At 38.9% G+C, this 19,541-nt stretch overlaps 1 protein-coding gene across 1 annotated transcript in view; it reads right to left on the reverse strand.

Moving 5' to 3' along the window:
- Positions 1-2,168: 2,168 nt before the first annotated feature.
- Positions 2,169-19,541, reverse strand: part of LOC115435949 (neural-cadherin) — a 241,626-nt gene continuing 224,253 nt past the window's right edge. The window contains 14 exon segments of the mRNA XM_030158588.1: positions 2,169-2,842; positions 5,218-5,375; positions 6,758-7,008; positions 7,093-7,273; positions 8,144-8,408; positions 8,496-8,662; positions 9,864-10,004; positions 10,007-10,042; position 12,134; positions 12,282-12,393; positions 12,928-13,055; positions 13,597-13,653; positions 13,655-13,725; positions 17,671-17,885. Of these exon segments, the coding sequence (XP_030014448.1) occupies positions 2,186-2,842; positions 5,218-5,375; positions 6,758-7,008; positions 7,093-7,273; positions 8,144-8,408; positions 8,496-8,662; positions 9,864-10,004; positions 10,007-10,042; position 12,134; positions 12,282-12,393; positions 12,928-13,055; positions 13,597-13,653; positions 13,655-13,725; positions 17,671-17,885 (2,440 nt within the window). The 3' untranslated portion in view covers positions 2,169-2,185.

Below are 19,541 nucleotides of genomic sequence, written 5' to 3' on the forward strand. Positions count from 1 at the left end.
GAGTGGTTTTGAGCTGTCATTTGGGATGCCCTCTTTACCTTTTGTGTTCTCTTTTATATTTGTGAGGGATCCGATTTTTAACAATAAACTCAAGTTGGACCAAACCAGACTTGTGCTCCTAAAACTTTATTTCTGTAGCCTCTATCTTTGGTTTATCACAAATTAAGTAGTTGTGCTTCAATCCACATGACTTTTACCATAAACACTGTCACAGATTTTGTCTAAACGTACTTTCTGGACTATAAGCCGCTACTTTTTTCTTGTTTTGAACCCTGCGGCTTATACACCGATGCAGCTCGAGTATAGATTTTTATGGGCTAACGGTCTCCAGGGGTCGCTCTAGCAGAAAGCGCAAAAGTGAGACAGACAAATGGAAGAGGTGATGAAGAGAAGTTTGAAGCTTAACTTTTAACAGTCATTTTGCACAAACCCTCGTCATGGAAAACACACAAAGAAATGCATATTTTGCAGCTTTTAAGTTAAAAGCAATCGATGTGTCTGTCTAAGAAGGAAAAAGAGCTGCTGCACGGAAGTGCCATTGAGCAACAACGGAGGAGAGACATAGAAGGTGTGTGACAGAGACTTTGAGGCTGTTCAACTCCGACACTGAAGAAGACGACTGCAGTGGTTTCAATGAGCAGAAGGAAGATGAAGATAGAGATCAATGACTTTTCTGGGTTTTTGAACCAGCCGTGTTCCTGCCTTTTTACTGCCGTGTTACAGGCACTGTTTGGAAAAAAGCAGCTAAGGTATGGAAATAAATATTTAAATAATCTTTCTGTTTACCATATGTCTGTGTAAATATCTCATGTCACAACGTGGACACCTGCGGCTTATAGTCAGGTGCGACTTAAAGTCAGCCGTGGCTTATAGTCAGGTGTGGCTTATATTCCGGTGCGCCTTATAGCCCGGAAAGTACGGCATATTTCCTTCTGACACAACTTTCATTCCACAAAATATCTCAAGCACAGGAGTTTGTTTCTGTTAGACTTCAAACTGAATTGGAGTATATCAGACACAGAGGCTTTTTACTGGTACCAGACTTGGGTTCTGCACAACTGAGTAAAACCCAATTAGTATCAGATCAATGTGGAAAGTATCAAAGCAAACTACATGACTTTCCTCTGATGTAACAGTTGGATTTGTTCCCCACTGGACTGTTTCAGCATCTCCAATTATTTGCACACAGAGAAGCTAATGATGGTTATAACAGTCCTCTAAAATTGGCAGAATTTGAATTTTTTTTTTTTTTTTTTTTTGAAAAATGTAAAACTGTCTTGTGAGAGCACCCCAAACCACACACTCAAATGTCTGGGTCTTCAACTAAACTTTATATGTGAAAAAGAACCAAAAACCAGAGCGCTAAGACCTCTAAAGGCCTTGGGAAAAAATAATTTTGAGACATGTATTCCTTAGATTAAGTAGATTTTTCCAGTTTATTTTTCTGTCTCCTAAATGTGACCACGATCTACTGCAGGGCAAACACTAGTCGAATTATCCCTTAGCAACTGCAAGGACTTAACAAATGTGAAGAAATGCATTCATCCTGAAAATACCCACAAATGGATGGCTAGTTGATACTTAAAAAAAAAAATATGACAATGTTTATATTTACAATCTATCCCTTTAACAAAAAAGTTAAGATTCTGAACAAATATGAACAATGTGGAATGTCTTAAGAAAACTAAGTGCAATTTTAACAATATTATGCATGTTACTAAATGTATTCTGCCTTAGCATATCTGTATAACTTTAATCTGTAAAATATAATCCACGTGTCAATTATGAGCTAAAGTTAAAATTGTACTTATTTTTCTTAAGAAATTTCAATTTGTTCATGTTTACTCATGTTATTTCTATTTTTTTAAAAGGATAGTTTGTTAATATGCACATTTTCATAATGTAATTTTACTTTTTTCACTCTAAAACATGGAAAAAGGTTTGGAGTTGATATTATTTATAGGTTATTATATTATTATTGTACGGGTCTGACCCACCTAAGATTATTTTGGGCTGATCTAAAATACGTTTGACACTCCTGGTTTAAATGAAACCCTGCTTGATTTCATCGTTTCAACCCCTGCAGTGACTTTTTGACCTGTTTTTTCCATGTGAACCTGAACACAGCAGCCCCCCCTACCCCTCCCTCTTAGTCTGTATTGTCTGCGTCTGAGTGCAGCGCCCTCTAGTGGTGCAGAGGCAGTGGTTCGTGGCTGTGGCTCCTCTGTATGTACTCCACTGCCTCCCTGTATGTGAGGGTCAGCTGTGGGCGGTCGTACATGTCGCTCAGAGCCTGAAACTTGGGGCCCCATCGGGACAGCGTGTCATAAACAAACCCCCCGTCGTCATCGTCCTCTTCCTCGTTGTCTATGTTATGACGTGAAGCCGCTGATCCCAAGGAGCTCAAACTTCCCGCCATTGACCCAGATCCTTCCACGCACCACACGTGGTAGGCGTCTGGCGGGAAGGCCTCGCCGTCGTTGTCGGCCTCCCAGATGATTCGAGCCACGTAGCTTTTAAAGTCCACGTGGGAACGCGAGGGCGGGGCGGTGTCCATGTACCCGCCCGCCTCGCTCAGCTCTATGTCCCGTCCTGTGTGAGCGGTGTAGTTGGCGTAAGGGGAGTCCGAGGCGTAGCTGGCGGCGTGCTGATGGTGATGGTGGTGGTGGTGGTGATGGGGCATGCTGAGGTACGGAGCTCCAGAGCTGCAGGAGGATCCGGACGGGTGGACCTCCTCCTGAGACCCCGGGGAGGATTTGATGAGCGGAGCGGTGGTGCAGGATGAGGACTGGGACAAACTGGAGCAGAGAGGACGCTTCAGCTCGGTGATGTCGTAACCGTTCTGTGAAGAAGAAACAGACAAAAGAAGAATCACAGCAACGGTTTGAAGACAGTGAAGGTCCACTGGTGGAAATCCTCGAAGAATCAGACCAGTCCAGGTTTTTCTGTGGAGTCTTGATAAAGACATATGTGACAGAAAAATTCTGTGATACGCGCTGAGACAAAAGACGGAATCACTGGATACTGGAATCAGATGATTTTACTTGCAAGGAGTCAAGTACATACAGCGAGACGCAGCAGTTGACTGACTACCACCAGGAAGTTTAAGATCTTATGAAAGAATATGGATATTACAGTCATTGGTCCATGTGTCCAAATATAATGACGATGATCAAGTTCACCATTGGCTTAGGTATCCAAAACACGGTGATGCATGGGGTCAGTGACCACGTTTGTACTTTTCTCCCACGTACACTATGGCCTGATCTCCCCAAGGACAACAGGCTGTTCTGGTCCCAAACCGGAACCATGAGACAGAAAACATGTAGATAGAAAAGAAATAGTAGATATATCCTGGGCACTTTCTCACAGGATATGTCATCATAACCCATCCATGACTCGTGGTCTGGACACCTGGTATTTACAGAGAATAGTCTAATATCATATTTCTCTAACAATATTATCACAGTCATGATGTTTAATTTCCAGGCAATAGATTGAAATGATTTTTTTAGTCTCCTGGTGTTGTGATCATAAGGTGTTAATTATTCTACAAGTAAGGGATAAATTAGGGATGTGGAACCGAGGTTCAACCTAAACAGCTGTCTGTGACTAAAGCATCTGCTGATCTAAAATGTTTGATAAGTTTCAAATGCTAATTCTTTCAATACATATAAATAATTCAGGCTTTCATGGTCATCAGATATAACCCATTTGGATGTTCAGAGGCTCCGCAGTGAAAATGGAAACACCGTCATCCTCTGCAACATTAGCCCCTTTTACACAGCACTTCTGTTCCGGGAATATTTCACCTTTATTCTGGAACAATGTCTGTGTAAACGAAATGGTGGGATCATTTGGTCCCACCTCTGTAACACCTCTGAAGGTAGTAAGAGAGCCATGATAAAGGTGGAATCATGATTCCGGAAGGCTATGTAAAAGGAACACCTCTCGTTCTGCAACCAAAGTGGGGGGATTTAAAAGTGAGCGCTGGCTGTGTACAGTATACAAACATAGCAACGCGACCAGACAGATGTCGAACTGGGGAGATGCTGAGATCCGTGAGTTGTTGTCACTTTGGGCGGAGGACTCTATCCATGCTAACATTTGTGGAACGGTGAAAGACGAGCCAACTCTGGAGATGTCAGCAACACCGCTACGCTGGGCATATTTCTGACACCCAAGTTAAATGTCACACTATCCAGCCTGTCTCTCCTCTGTTACTCCTTTGGCTTGGCTGTGGAAATTGGTCACTAGTGGAAAAAAGGTGGGATCACCATCTCACCTTTTTTCCGGGATCTCTTTGTAAAAGTGGCTAATGACTGACCAATAAAAACCACAGAGTTTAACAAATGACAGCAGTTTTAAACGTGTTTTATTACTTTCAGTTGATGATGCATCTAGCTAAAAAAGCCACTTTTACTTCAGTTTTCTCTGTTTTGATTTAATGACCGTTAATAACCTGAGCTTAAATGACCATCTACCTGGTCAGTAAGTTAAATATAAGAAAATGCCCAATTTTCATTGAAAAATGCAACATGCACAGAGAAATATTAAATGAATAAATGGTGGTAACTTAGGAGAGATTAAATGTAGACAAAAATGTATTTGGAAGTTGCCACAAAAATACTTCTAGGTCCTTCAGGGTTAATAAGTTTAAGAATAAGGAGGTTCCATGATTACCTCCTTGTAAAGTAGAATCAACACATACCTACACTTCTCATTTTCTTTATTCACCTGCAGATGTGTTGGACACAGTTCTAAAGATACAAAACCACATCTGTCATTTTCCAGCATGTCATGTGAACAAACCAAAGACTATTGCAGATTACTTATTGCAGATCTGACTTTTTGGATCATCTATCTTGTATAAAAGTGTTGAACATGAAAGTACTGCAGGTGGGCTGCAAAAAGGTTATAATTCCTAATTTTATGAACAAATTTCAATTTGCTGTGAATTAATCATGGTTAAACATTTACATTTGTAAATGCAAGTAATATTATGACCACAATCTGCACAATCTTTGCTGTTTTACTGAATAAGAGAGGTTGAAAATTCTACATAAGAGCTGCCTTTAAACATGTATGACACACTGTTCAGACAAACAGATGTTCTGTCAGACCAAAATAAAATATACTTGTGTAGTGACTCTGATAACAGTCTGTCACTATAAAAAAATGACAGTTTCAAGTGATATGTTTTAACATGACATGTACCTGGTCCTGCTCTCCTCCTCCCTCCTCGTTGTAGTTCAGGATGTTTTCTCGAATATCCTCCCAGCTTTCGTGTTCGGCAGGGATGTGATAAACTCCTCGCTTTCTGAACTTGTTGCGGCTGCCTTTCTGGTTCCACACGGTCACAGCCACCAACACAGCTACAAACACACACAAACAAAAACAGTAGGAATGTGAAAATATACAGAGACAGGTTTCATTTAACAGTTTACAGTGACTCAATTCTGAACTCATTTATTGGTCAGTTAGGTTAAAAACAGACTGTTGTAATCCATTGTGTAGTTTATGATACTGAATAAATATATAGAATGACTAAGAACAAAACATTAACTCAGAAATAATCCAAATGCAGGAAAAAAACAAAACAACATGAAAAGTCAGGTGGCTCAGACTTTCAGTTTAAATCTGCCCCCTTGTGGATAAAAGGTGTAATTCTTTAAATAAATAACTAACAATGAGTCTGATCAGATGAACGTGTTGCATGTCACACCTCTGGAGTATGATTGTTTGTCGTTACATAACTCAAATGTCTCTACGTCAAAAGTGTCAGATCAATGTTAATGGAAAACATATGGATCTGAACAGTTACACAAGTTAAAAAAGCTTTTAGAAGAGATGGTTGATTTGAGTGTTTATCAGTGAGTATATTTACTATAACACTAATATCTCACTGCTGTCATGGAAACAGTTTATTCTGTTTGGATATTCTGAATGAGGCTTTTTTACAAATGGAACATTTTCCAACTAAAACATTTAGGATATACTGATATTAATCCAGTTTTATGAGGATTCTTTGTATGTGCAGGTAGGTCAGTATAGATAAATACAGACAAAAGTTCCTATTTCAGGCAGAAGGAAAAACACATCTACTGTTAAACATGAGGAAAGATGATATCAACCAGTGTCAGATAAATGTGAAAATATCAAAAAGCTGATATCTTCAAGATGATGAGGGAGGTTGATTTCACACAGTTTATTTATTTAACCTTTATTTAACCAGGGAAGTTACAGTAGTTACGAACTGATTTTCAATAACGACCTGGCCAGTGAAATGTCTGCCACCAGTAGAAAACCATAAGAAAACACTGAAACACTGTTTTAACCAGGGTGTAGATGGTTGTACATGAATAGGAATATTAGTGGAATATTTTTTTTTCATTAGTCATGAAAACAGCTTCTTATGAATTTTGTCTTCTTCGGTATAAGGGCAGTATTTAGTGCATGTGAACATAGTCATTGCATGTGCATGAGTAACATGAAATATACTGTAGTCTCATTCGTGTATGTACAATCTGCGTGGGTTCGCAATAATGTGTCTAAACTGAGTTGTGATTCATCAAATATGAATCGACTGTAAAGATAATACCACAGTGTAAGATGAAGGACGTTCATTTATGGTCTCTTATAATTTATAGATAGAAGCTTTTTTCATTTTTGGATCCTCAGAAAACATCTTTGAAAACAATTTAATTCCCACATGGTTCATGAGTTTAAAGAAAGGAATAAGGCAGCTGTTCCTCACCAAAGAAGACGAGCAGACACATGCTGATGGCCAGGATGGAGCTGGGGCTGAGGGCGGCCATGCGGTGACCTTTGACCTGACCCAGCTCACAGCGCTCACCCCTGAACCCCTCCTGACAGCGGCACCGGTAACTGTCAGGTGACAACGCCTGACAGACGCCTCCGTTACGACAGGATGAGGGTCCACAGGGCGACGGGACGCAGCGCGGCTGACCGGAGTCGTCTGTTACTGTCACCTGACCGCCGGGGCACCTGGGAAAAGGAGCAGAATCTGAGTAGAACTACAGACGGCATCCTGGGCCAGATGGGCTGTGTATATGTTTGTGACTCTTCTACCTGCACTGGTGTTTCCTCCACAGGTCGATGCAGCGCAGTGGGCTGCGGCAGGGCTGAGAGCTGCAGGCGTCGCTGGAGCACCCCGAGGTGACGTCTCGTCTCTCCAGAACCGTTACCAAGTCCCGACTCTGACCGTCCAGAGGGAGGACCTGACCATTAAAACGAACATCCCGCAGGCAGCCTGAAGGGAGACACATCCAGTGTAGTCCAGTTTAGACTGATAATATTAAATTACAAAAGTAATATACAAAATTACATCACATCCAAAAGACCCATGTTTAAGAAGTGTTCTAATTTTTCTTTCTAGATTGTTCAGTGTCTGTTTTTATGGTGATTCTTAACCTGCAAGTCTGCACTTCAAATCAGTTGAATAACATATTAAATAGCTTAAAACTATGTGATCAATAAAATATGTTGCCATGATAGCGTAATTACAAACATTGGTAAAATACAAAGTTTTGCTGACACAGTTTTGACACATTGACAGTTTGGTTTGTTTGTCTTAGACATGTGACTCTTACTGTAACAGGACACATCAGTGACAGTAACAAAGTTAATTAAAAGTAAATTTATTACATCTTCCCACAAGCAATTCCAGTCAATGAAGTTGTGCAACAAATAGGTGGTTTCAGACAGCTGACCTAAACATTATTTTATTTTCGAATTAATTGCTGCCATAATTATCAGGTTTTCAAATTATTTAATTTGCCAGGTTTGGAATGCAAAGCTACATATATTTAATGTTGGCTGATGTCTTTATTTAATTAGGAACAAAAAGGGGTACATGTTTTATATTGTTATTGTAGTGTAAATATTTAGTTAAAAATGCTGGCAAAGAGAAGCAGAGTTGCTCTATATGGCTGGTATTCTAACATCCTCCCAAAAAAGCATAAATTCTGCACAGATTTTATTTTTGTGAATGTGAGAATGAATCCTGTCATGAATGAGAAACATCTTATTTGGGAACTCAAATGCTAAAGTTGTATTTCAAACAGAAACACTGTTGCTGACTGAAGTAAAGGATTCTCTGGTTGAGTCTTCAGGCTCTCACCTTGAAAGTCAGCGTTGTCTCCAGAGTTTAGTCTGTTTCCAACCATCACGCTGGCCGGATGAACCACCAGCTCCCTGCGGTTCCCCAGTCGGGCCTGGACCTCCCGAGAGCCCCCGCCTTGTTCTAAACGTAGAGTGAACAGGTTGTCATGGCGACTGAGGCTGGCCAGAACCCACTGGCCGATGTCGACCTGCAGCCCGGGCAGCTGCAGAGAGTGGGCGCCGTCACCGAGGTCGGCCCGAACCGAGAGAAGACCGTCAAGGATCTGAAACACCAGGACCAACATCAGCACACTTTACATGTATAGCTGCAATCAAAGGTCATGTGTTCTGGGGTCAAAGGGCAGACTGACCTCCAGTATGATGTACTCGTGGGCTTCCCGGGACGACACGGAGAGCAGGGTCCCTGAGGTGGATCGGGTGCGGAGGAGAAGTTGGATGTTTGTTCGACGAGCGCTGCCGCCTCCACGGAGCTGGAAACGAGCCACGCTGTTCACGTCAAAGGAGAATTCTGGGATGGCTGTAAAGAAGAGGAAGTACGTGGTCAGGTGTACAAGCTGATACCAGGCTGTAAAACTTACCAAAACTTAAATGACAAACCAAACTGAAAGAGTAAATTAAAATAAAAACTTTAACACCAGCTGCAAAATATTTAACCCTTTTCCTTCGACATGGAACCAGTGCTGTTAACTGATTCAGGTCTTACTTTGACAGTTGGATTTACAGTATTTTGTCATCATTGTCAGTTATGAATCTTAAAGAGTGGCCATTACTCATGGAATCCCCCAGGGTTCAGTCCTTAGACCGCTTCTGTTCAATCTCTACATGCTCCCACTGGGTCTGATTCTTTAAAACTACAGCAGTGGTTACCACAGTTTCTCAGATGATACCCAGATATGTGTTTCTGTCACAAAATGACCAATAGACTCAGTTTATCGATAGCTGAAACAAATAAATTTGTTTTTGCATTTAGCTTTTACTTTACATTGGATTTTCGTTTTACTCAAGTAAAACACAATGAATTGCCTTTGTATATGAAATACACTGTAACATATAAATAAACTTGCTATGCCATCCTGGTTCGTTTTTGTTAATTTTGACCCTTGAAATAAAGAAACAAAATGAACCCAAAATAAAAATGTCTTAGAACTTAGATAATTGATCCCCAGCTGGAACAAAATACCAGTAGGTTTCCTGTTGAACTGATCTGCAAATTGTTGTGGTCATGTCATATTCAATTGCTTGAAAACAATGTAGAGGAAGCCAGTGGAAAAAGGAATGGGTGACAACTGCTGATTGTGATTTGGTATCCACTGGGTTTAAGAAAAACCTAGAAAGCAGCATGATGACAATAAACATGGACAAAAGAACAATGAATAAACTAAAACCTGTAAGAAGGATTATTGAGGCTCAACCCCCCCCCCCCCCCCCCAAAAACAAACAAACAAACAAACAAACAAACAAAAAAAACGAGGCAATATATTACCATAATATGTTCACTGTGGACTGATGACACATCCTTGATTAGAAATCTTCTGCTTAAAACTGCCTGGTTCTAAAGATGATGAAACTGCTTCAACAACCAGAGCTAATCTGGTGGAAAAGGCCCACCAGTGGACCACTGTTTAAAGAATGTGTCACATTATCTTTACAGGAAATGACTACATCTTTTACATTTACACACTGTTATCTGCTAATAACATCCACCTCCAGTGTCTGACCTCTGTCACACTTGTGTCCGGTGAATCCTGGGTGACATTCACAGCTGAAGGAGCCCCAGTCGGCGAGGCAGGAGGCATGAACGCCACAGGACGGGCCGGCCGCCGTCACACACACTCCGTCTGTCAGCCGACACCCCGGGTGCTGTCCACGCTCTCACCTGGAGACGCCAGGTCGTACACTGAGGATGAGCAGGAGCAGGAGGAGGTCACTTAACGTTCCATCTTTTATATTGTCATTATATATATACATCTGCTTTCAACAGATTACTAAACAGAGCATTAACACATTCACTGTGTGCGTTAACATGCCTTCTCTTTGTCTGTAATCAGCCTGCTTGTTGATTCCTTCAGAAATTCACAACATATTCATAGTTTAAGGAGGTTTGACACCACAAAATGCTGCTGCTGCACGGCTGCCATCTGCAAACAACAGGCTGTTTACAGGACATTCAGCGCTCGTCACATTCAATTTGACTCGTGTTTTGGCTTCACCTGGAGGCTTTACATGACTGTTGTACCACCATACAACAGGCTGCTGGTGAAGGTTTACAGGGACTGGAAACGGGGAGGATGCATACGACAGTTTAATCTCATTGCAAACTGTGATGTGAAGCAGCAGCGTGTTTCTTTTAACACTAGTTTTTAGCCAAACCAAAGTCTGATGACACTAAAGCCATTCTGGAGGTGGCAGTCTCAACTCACCTCCACTTTACCGAGTAGTTCATTCTGTTTTATTACATACTATAGTTTCTGTCCCGTTTCTTTGAGAAGAAACATATCAACTGGTTCAACAACGAGGCTCAGTATGTTGTTTTTAATCATTTTTAAGATGATTGTTTCTTTACAACACAGTTGATAAAGCCAAACCAGGTCACACAAACACAGACAATACTGTTTGAAGATGAGTCACTGCTGCTGTCTGCTTGTACATGAAAACATTAGAGCAGTTTGACCTGTTTAAAAAACACCAATAGATGTGTTTTATGTCCAATAATACAGAAAACTTGGGAATTCAAGTTTTGAACAGAAGTTAAAACTCAGTGTGTCAAAGGGCAAATTCTATCAGTTTATTTAAAAAATGAAAAGTAGAAAAATGGAAAATTTAATTCAATTTTTTGGGTTGTTACAATGGGCTCGACTCCACCTCAACTTCTCCATTCACATTTATGGAGAAGTCAAGGTGAGGAGTTGTGGAGGTAGAAATTGGGGATGAGAGCAGAGGTATTTAAGAAGGATTCATCCTTTAAAACACTGGTGGAAGTTGGTGAGACTTTCTCATTGGTGAAAGAGGCCCGGTGTGTTTAGTCAAAGATTTCACATATTATGTTCATACAGCAAATACTGAATCAATCATATTAATAGTAACACAACAAACCTCACCAACTGTAAAAATGTTACAAATTCAGTGTCAGCTCTAACACATCCTCTACATCCACAACAAAACTTTAATATAAACTAGTCCAGTACACAAACAGGGTTTTCTTCAGCTTTCGGAGGGAATAGGTGAAGTCAGTGGGGACGTTTGAGATCATTCATGTTCGAGCATCATCCTTATCGTATTTGTCAAAGAAAGCCAGCAACATTAAACGTTTGCTCAAGTCCATGTCAGTATTTTCCAAAATTTTGTGTAAGACATATACCCACAGGTGGGGGTTTAAGGGTCTTCCTACTATATACTGGGACCACTGTTATTTCTTGTAAAAAGTTAAAGGTAATTAAAAAGAAACACCAACAAAAGGCTTAAAACGAGGCATGCTAAAGAATTCTACTGAGGATCAACTACAGTCTTCAGATCATGGAAAAGCCATTTTATTTGGTTCTTATGCTTTACATCCTGGCCTTTTCATTATTTTGGTTTTGGTGTGCCGGAATGGCTTAGATCTGGCACCTAAGCCTTAAATAGTACAGAAAACCCTTTTTACTTACTTCATAAGTATACTCAAAAATACTTTATGAGAATTAAATATGAACCAGATAGAACTAAGAAATCTCACAACTAACATTAGCATCATATTTCCAAATATAAATGAGAAATGTACTTTAACTTTACTTAATAACATATACAGTTCCTCTTTTGTAAGGATGCATTGATTAAAATGGAACTGAAAAGAGAGAAAAGCAACAACAAAATATAATATTTACAGTGGGTTTGTCCTGTTATACTGTAAAACTCTTAAACACTGAACAGTTTGCTCAGTGTCAGAAGCATGTATCCACTAATCGAACAGTTGTGGTGCGGCTCATTAGGAAGAATAAACATTCATCCTGACCCTGAAAGCAAGGGATTGTGGGTAGAAGGGGGTAGATGCTTGGAGTGCTGCCAGGGCTGGTTTAATGTGACATGTTACAGAGCTGAAATGTAACTGTAAACCAACTCTTATCCATCTACATGAATGAGTTGGCATGTGAAGGTCGTACCTGACTGTCTACCATCAGGTTTCGGATGCAGCCGCTGAAGCTCTTGTAGCGTCGGTGAACAGATGTTTCCTTCACTCCACCCAACTGAAGAGGCTGGAAGACGTTTAGATACCTGGACAGGACGAGACGGGAGATATTCAAATACAGTAAAAAAAAAAATCACATAAAAACAGAGAAAAGCAGGAAAATGAAGAAAATAGACACAGAAAGTAAAACATAAATAGATATAATTTTTAAAAAAAGTTCACATATATACAGTACATAAAGACAAACCCATGCACCACTGTGAAAATATGATGTGTTTACTAAAGAAAATTCCCAACTAAGAAGGAAAGTCTGTCATTTGGTTTAAATAGAAGATGGTATGGAGTGAGTCTGATGTTAAACTGTTATATTCTGTGGGATTAGAGATGCCGTAAGACTTCTAACCAGGTGTTATGGATCAGAAAGAGGAGACTGAAGTAAGATATGAATCAGATTTGGAAAGTAAACCATGATGGGATGAAGAAAAATGATGAAAAATGAGAGAATAGAGGAAAAAAGAAGCACAGAGGAGAAAGGGAAGAGCCAGAAAGAAGAAAAGAAAAGAAAAGAAAAGAAAAGAAAAAAAAAGATAAGTGTGTTTTTTGTGTCTTTTGATTTATACCTCTGGTTTCCAGGTGTTTCTCCTGCAGCTCTACAGCCGGACTCTTCCACCTCCTGAACGTCTCCTCCGATTCCCTCCATCTCATTGACTGCAACACCTCCACACTGATCCAGGATCAGCTGCACAACCTGAAAAAAAACAACATAGATTAGAGTTTCACAGGAGTATTTACTGCCTTTAATCCGACATGTAATCCACCTTAAAAAAAAAAAAAAAAAAAACCACAAGTGCAAATTCCATGTTAAATTATTAAATGGTCAGTCTAGTGATTGTCTGGACTGTTATTATTCTCATCAAGCCCTCACCACAGAACGTCTATGAAGCTAGAATCCAATCTATCTTATTAGATCGTAACACTAACCATTAAAAACACATCAGTGAGCTTCATCGTCAACCTGGGCGACATGTTTCTACTTCAGGAAACAGAAGCTAATGGTGGCTTTTAATAATCATTTTCAGACAAGAGTGGAATTTTCTAATTACAAGAAAAGTAGAGACTGGTCCATTGAGTGCATTCCCAGCTTCTATTTCAAACTGTGGAAATACATAAAAAGTATCAGAAAAGTTGTAAAAAAAGTGGTACAGGTTATAAATTTCCATGAAACGATGACTAAATATTTCCCTTTAATGAGATGAAACCTGACAACATCATTAAACAGGACGTCGTACCTTTCCGTCACTGATGACGTCGAGGCGGTGCCAGCGTCGGTCGGTGACGGTGGATTTGTTCGGGTAGCTGCAGAGTCAGTGTTCCTGATCCGTGGTTGATGCTCAGAGCTGGAACACCATTCCTCAACTCTGGATCAGAAAAGGAGATTGTGTTTCCTGATGTAATCGTCCAGTTGAGCATATGACGAACATGTTTTGCTTTGTGATGCACCTTCCAAATGTAAGCATTGAAGTTATTACATCATTAGTTAGATTAGATGCTACAACTTTGAGTTTTTATTTAGATTGTTTTATTTATTTAGATTTATTTAGAAACATTATTATTTTGGACATTTAATTCCAGTCAGTTTCGGTGCATATATAATCTGTTCAGAGCAGATACTAATCATACTAAATAGAGATAAAGCATTGCATTGATGTATTTCTGCAGAACTCAGCACTTTTCAGGTCAGTTTAGGAAATCTCATGTATATATTTATTTGTCAGGGTTAATACATATTATTTCATTGGCATCTGACTTCAGTGTAGATTTTCAACCTCTATTTTAATCAGGTTTTTATATTATATTTATTCTTTGTAATGTTTTGTCTTTTATGTGAACACTGAGTTTGAAATGTTGCTTTTTGGTGCTTTTGCTGGTTTGTTGCTTAAACTGTCAGTACTTATATTGTCTCTCTATATTTTTTTCCATGTTTGCACTGTGTTGCATTTTTGCTGCAAAAAGCATTTCATCTTATGGTGTGCAACAATAGAACATTTTCACCAAATGAACACTTTTTAAAACATCAGTTGACTGTTTGGTGATAAAAAAAAAAGTGAGACTTTCCACTTGATTTAAGTTGCTATTTGATCAGAACTGAAACAGTGAACATTTCCAGTAATTTATGTAACTATCTTCACATTATTCAGTGGCATAAAACGACACAAAAAGTAGGGCTTTGGAATAAAAAAAGCTTTAGAAGACATCCACTTAGCTGTTAAAATATTAAGCTCCCTTCCAGTAATTAGTCTAAAAAGAGATATTCTTTTAACTGTGGATGATATCCACCGCAGCTCTGGTTTCTACATGATTTAAAGCCACTTTGGACTCAGTTTTCAGTGTATTTTTGCACAGGAGGAGGTCTGAAATCTTGAAATCTTCTGTCATTTGTGTATTCAGTCTATCTTTTCAGCCAATCATTTTTATTGACATCATTATATGTGTTAAAGCCTATGTGTTGTTTGCCCTGATGCCACTTTATACCACCCCTAAAAGGTTGTAAATGCCCTTGTAGTGTGACCTCTGACCCTGACCTCAGTTCCCTGTATCGCTGTGTAAGCTCTGCATCCTGTGTGATTACAGATTGTGTGTGTTTACGTGACCCGCTGAGCATCACGTTATCGAACATGTAAGTGAAAATGGCTTTGGAGTGATCAATACCGCATCCACCTTTGATTTTCCCCCTCGCAGCCGCTGACTAGATTCGATTATTACATAAGTTTAATGCCACAACATTATGCAAGAAGTGTTTGGAAGGCTAATCCATGAGTCCACACGAGGACCGCTGGGAGCTGACATTAGAGTTTATGACGCTGCACGTCCACTGAGGAGATGATCGTACGGCGGAGGATTGATTCGGGCTTTGCGTTTGTTGAAAAGGACCCGCAGCAGCAACACGTTCCCACCAGCGCTGGGAGATTAGAGCGTATTCAACTCTTGGAGAAAAGCAGCCGCAAGTTTTCAGAATTCTCACACTTAAGAGGCTGTAAAGTATGGAAACAGCTCAGCGAATCAGAACACTGATGCCAAGTTACATGTGAAGTTAAAAAAAATACATCTTAGCTGAAAATGAAATCTATGCATGGAATTTCTGAAAATAAAACTAGTACGATAATAAACTCCTGCTCCAGTAGTCTGGACTTTTGGTCAAATCCCTGAAAAAAACAACGGTCCTCTTGCATTGTTCATACACACATATTTGATCTTAAATTGTACGTACGAACAGTTAACATGCCTGCAGTTGATGGACTCAGCTGATTACACATTGCTTTTTTATATTTTTCTTATAAAAACTTCATTAACATGATCAAAAACAAGTATACAGTTGTGGAAAAAATTATTAGACTATCAAAAATCATCAAAAACAATGGTTATGCAATCAAGTACTAACTCCTCCTGTGTGTGTCATGTGACTAAAACAGACAGAAAAGAAAACGTGAAATTTCTAAAAGTACTGTTTTTGTCAGTACAATGTCATAGATATTGATGTAAGAACTGAAGTGATTTTGGTTATTATCAAGAAAACCATGGAAAATGGATAGATATTAGCTCTGAAATTAAAGTACTATGAGCTATTTTTGTTGTTATCATTATATTTGTCCAAACAAATGTACTTTCAGTTGTACCAGGCATTAAAATGAACAAGAAATTAAAGAAAACAAGGGTGGTCTAATAATTTTTTCAGTGACGGTATATATAGGTTGATTCCCAAGTGCCTCCAATGGCAGCTGCTCCTGTGCTAAGTGCAAATGCTAATGCTAATGCTAAGTACTCTGTGTGTATTGGGGGTAAAAATGCAGAGACCAAATGTCCCTATGAGGACAATAAAGTCATTTAACCTTAACATTTAATTCAAGATCAAATGTGATTCATCAACATAAGAATTAAACTGACTTGTTAGTTTGTTTCATGAATCCCATTAATGATTTTCTCAGGACGCTAAAGAAACTGTTATCCATCATGGACAATGATGAACATCCTCTCCACCACACACTGGACAGACAGCAGAACACCTTCTCAAACAGACTGTTGGAGCTACACTGCTGAACAGACAGATTCAGCAAATCTTCCCATTTCACTGTACAATAACTCACCTGTCTGATGTTTGTGGTCATACACCTATTTGCACTTAAACGTCATTTTGCGCCTTCTTATTCTGAATATTACAGCTTGTTTTGCACCTTACATGGCACATTACAGTTTTTAGCCTGGTTCTTTATGATTTATGGTGATTATTATTAATAAATCTATTTTCCTCTTAAGGCTCTGTGTAAGAACATATTAAGGATAAAAACATTTTTACATAGAACTATATCAGTGTTTTTCAACCTTGGGGTTGGGACCCCACATGGGGTCGCCTGGAATTCAAAAGGGGTCGCCTGAAATTTATAGTAATTGATAAAAATAAAAATATAAAACAAGACTTACTAATAAAAAATATATGGTGAGTTGACAGAGCCAATCCCAATACATAAAAGACATGACAAACCATGAAGCTGAAACTGCAGCACTGTGGTTCTGTTTATCTGTCAACTGTTCATTGTGGTCAGTTTCAGATGTTGCAGCTCTTTCATAATTCATAGTTTGAGTTCTTGTTTGTTCAGTATTAATTGTCAGCCTTGTAAATCCAAGCTGGACTGACTGTACATATCCTGACCAAGGAAAATAAAATTCTCACTTTGTGCAGTAATCTACACCTGGCTTTTCTGCCTCCGTCCGTAAGAATATACATTATATGGACTAAATGTCGTCTAAAATTAATGTTTATTTGCAACATAGTATAGCAAACTATTACATGATCAAAAACAAATTAATTATAGCAAAAAAAAAAAAAAAAAAGTCTCAGTTTTGAATGTCTGGAGTCGCCAGAAATTTGTGATGTTAAAATGGGGTCAGGAGCCAAAAAACGGTTGGGAACCACTGAATTATATACTCGTCTAATATTAAGGGTATGAAAAAAATCCAACAGCGATGTGTAACTGTGATCGTTTTTATGGTAGAGTCAGAGAAAGATGTGGGATGTTGTCTTGACTTGCTCATGAGGAGTTTGCCTTCTATGGCATGCTTCATTTGTAGAATAAAACACCATAATATCGTTTCTATGTTACAACAGTGTGTTATCGCCACCTATTGCTGGAGTTTCAGCCTCCCTGTGTAATATCAGACCGCCATCTGGGAGCCACGACCGCAGACATCACTAGGTTTTCTCATGTTTTGTCTGGGACAGAACAAATTCCAACAATGTGTACCCAGCTTTATGGATCAATAAGCCCTCTGTTCTCAGCCAGAAGCATCTCTGTCACCAACAAACTCACCGATAGCGATGAAGTCCTCCTGCTCTGCGGAGTGGGCGGGGCCAAGCGGTCCGTTGTAGAGCAGCAGGCCATTTGGTGACTCAGCCAGGAACTCCAGGGAGATGTGACTCTGGAAGCAAGGCCTGATGGGAGGAAACCAGGCGTATCCTTGACCTCCAAAGCTGTGTTTGGTCTGCTGACACTCAGGTCCGTCGAACATCGGAGGACATTTACACCTGAGGCACAAATATGTATTAAACATTTGACCTGTGCATTGTTCCCACACAAAGATCATTATTTACATGTTACATTATTCATTGATTTTTCTGACATTTATTTAAGTTCATTTCACACTTCGACTTGTATTTAAATGGTTCATGCAGCAGAAAATGTGTCAAATTTTTGATCCAATAATGCATTAATGAGCTTTGAAAAGGCTGAAAATTTGTCACTGAAAGAAGTATGAAAAGAAAATTAAATAAAACAAAGCAAAACAAGACAAAAAACAGAACAAATCACATTATTAAAAATACGATTTAAGCTTCTTGATTTGTTTAGAAAAATGATTGAAATTCTTAATTAGTTTTGAGAAAATGAAACATGAAGTGGCAAAAATTTTTAATAAAAGTAAAAAATAATGTTGGGTAATTGATCAAAATGATCATGAGTGGCAGCAATAAAATCTTTCTGTGATGATCATATTCAACTCTTTTTTTTCATCCTAGAAGCAGATACAAATAACTTTATTTATTTAAGTCAGTTACACATTTTAACTGCTCTTGAAATTGCCTCATGCATCTAAAAACATAAATCAATGCATAAATAAAAAGTAAAAAAAAAAAAGGTCCAATTTGGGTGTTTTGGAGCTTTCAAAAGGCTGATGGTTGAAAATTCACCACTGAAGGACAGAAATGTAAAAAAAAAAAAAATGTTTCTTAAGATTAAGAGAAAGTGCATTTTATTTAAAAAAAAAAAAATAGGGCTGAGCTTCTTGATATGTTTAGAAAGCAAATGTTTAGAGAAAAGTGAAGGTAAAGTTGCAAAAAATCTTGATAAAAGTCTTTTTTTATGGATACAGCTGGAGTGTTGGGTGAAGTTGATGCAGAACAGAACAGAATGAAGTGAAAATAATCATTAGTAGCAGCAATAAAATGATCCTGTCATGATCATTTTCACATTAAGTCAAACACGGAAGATGTTTTTTTTCCACACTAGAAACAGACACAAATAGCTTGTTTGTAAATTTTAAGCAGAATAAAATGAATTTCCCATTACAGAGCTGCAGTTTTTCCTGACATGACAGTTATTTATAATAAACGGAGACAAACAGACAGATAAATGTAGAGAGAAATCAGAGCCGACAAACACTGTTAATTATTTAGAAATGCTGCATGTTGGAGTGTTAATGGGCTTTTTAAGGAATGGAGGAGAGACTCATCATGTGTCTGAGTTTGCAGCTGAGACGCCGTTCTCGATATCGAAACCATTAAAACGATGTGACAATTCAAAGCGACTGAAATGTGCCCTCGCTCTTATTAAGTCACTGAAACGTTTGACAGGTTTACTCAGAGTTAATCAGTTAACAAACAGATAAGACTCCTTATCAGTGCTGTCAGGTGAAAACTGAGCTGCAGCAGCGAAAATAGATTCCCACAGAGACAACGTTTTCTTATCCGGAGATTTTACCCACAGGAATCAGTTCTGAAGCTGCAATGATCGACTGAACGTTGAGTAGTTGAGATGTATTCTACAGGAAATTAATTGTTTTAGTGTCAACATTGTTATTTTCTGGATAAAAGTTAAAACAGTAAAAAAAAAGTGATATTTTTGTGGCTTTTTTCCAACCAACTGTCCAAAAACTAAAGATGTTTCAGTCAGTTTAGGTATGGTTT

This window comes from Sphaeramia orbicularis, chromosome 16 (genome assembly GCF_902148855.1).
Source record: "Sphaeramia orbicularis chromosome 16, fSphaOr1.1, whole genome shotgun sequence".
NCBI classification, from domain to species: domain Eukaryota; kingdom Metazoa; phylum Chordata; class Actinopteri; order Kurtiformes; family Apogonidae; genus Sphaeramia; species Sphaeramia orbicularis.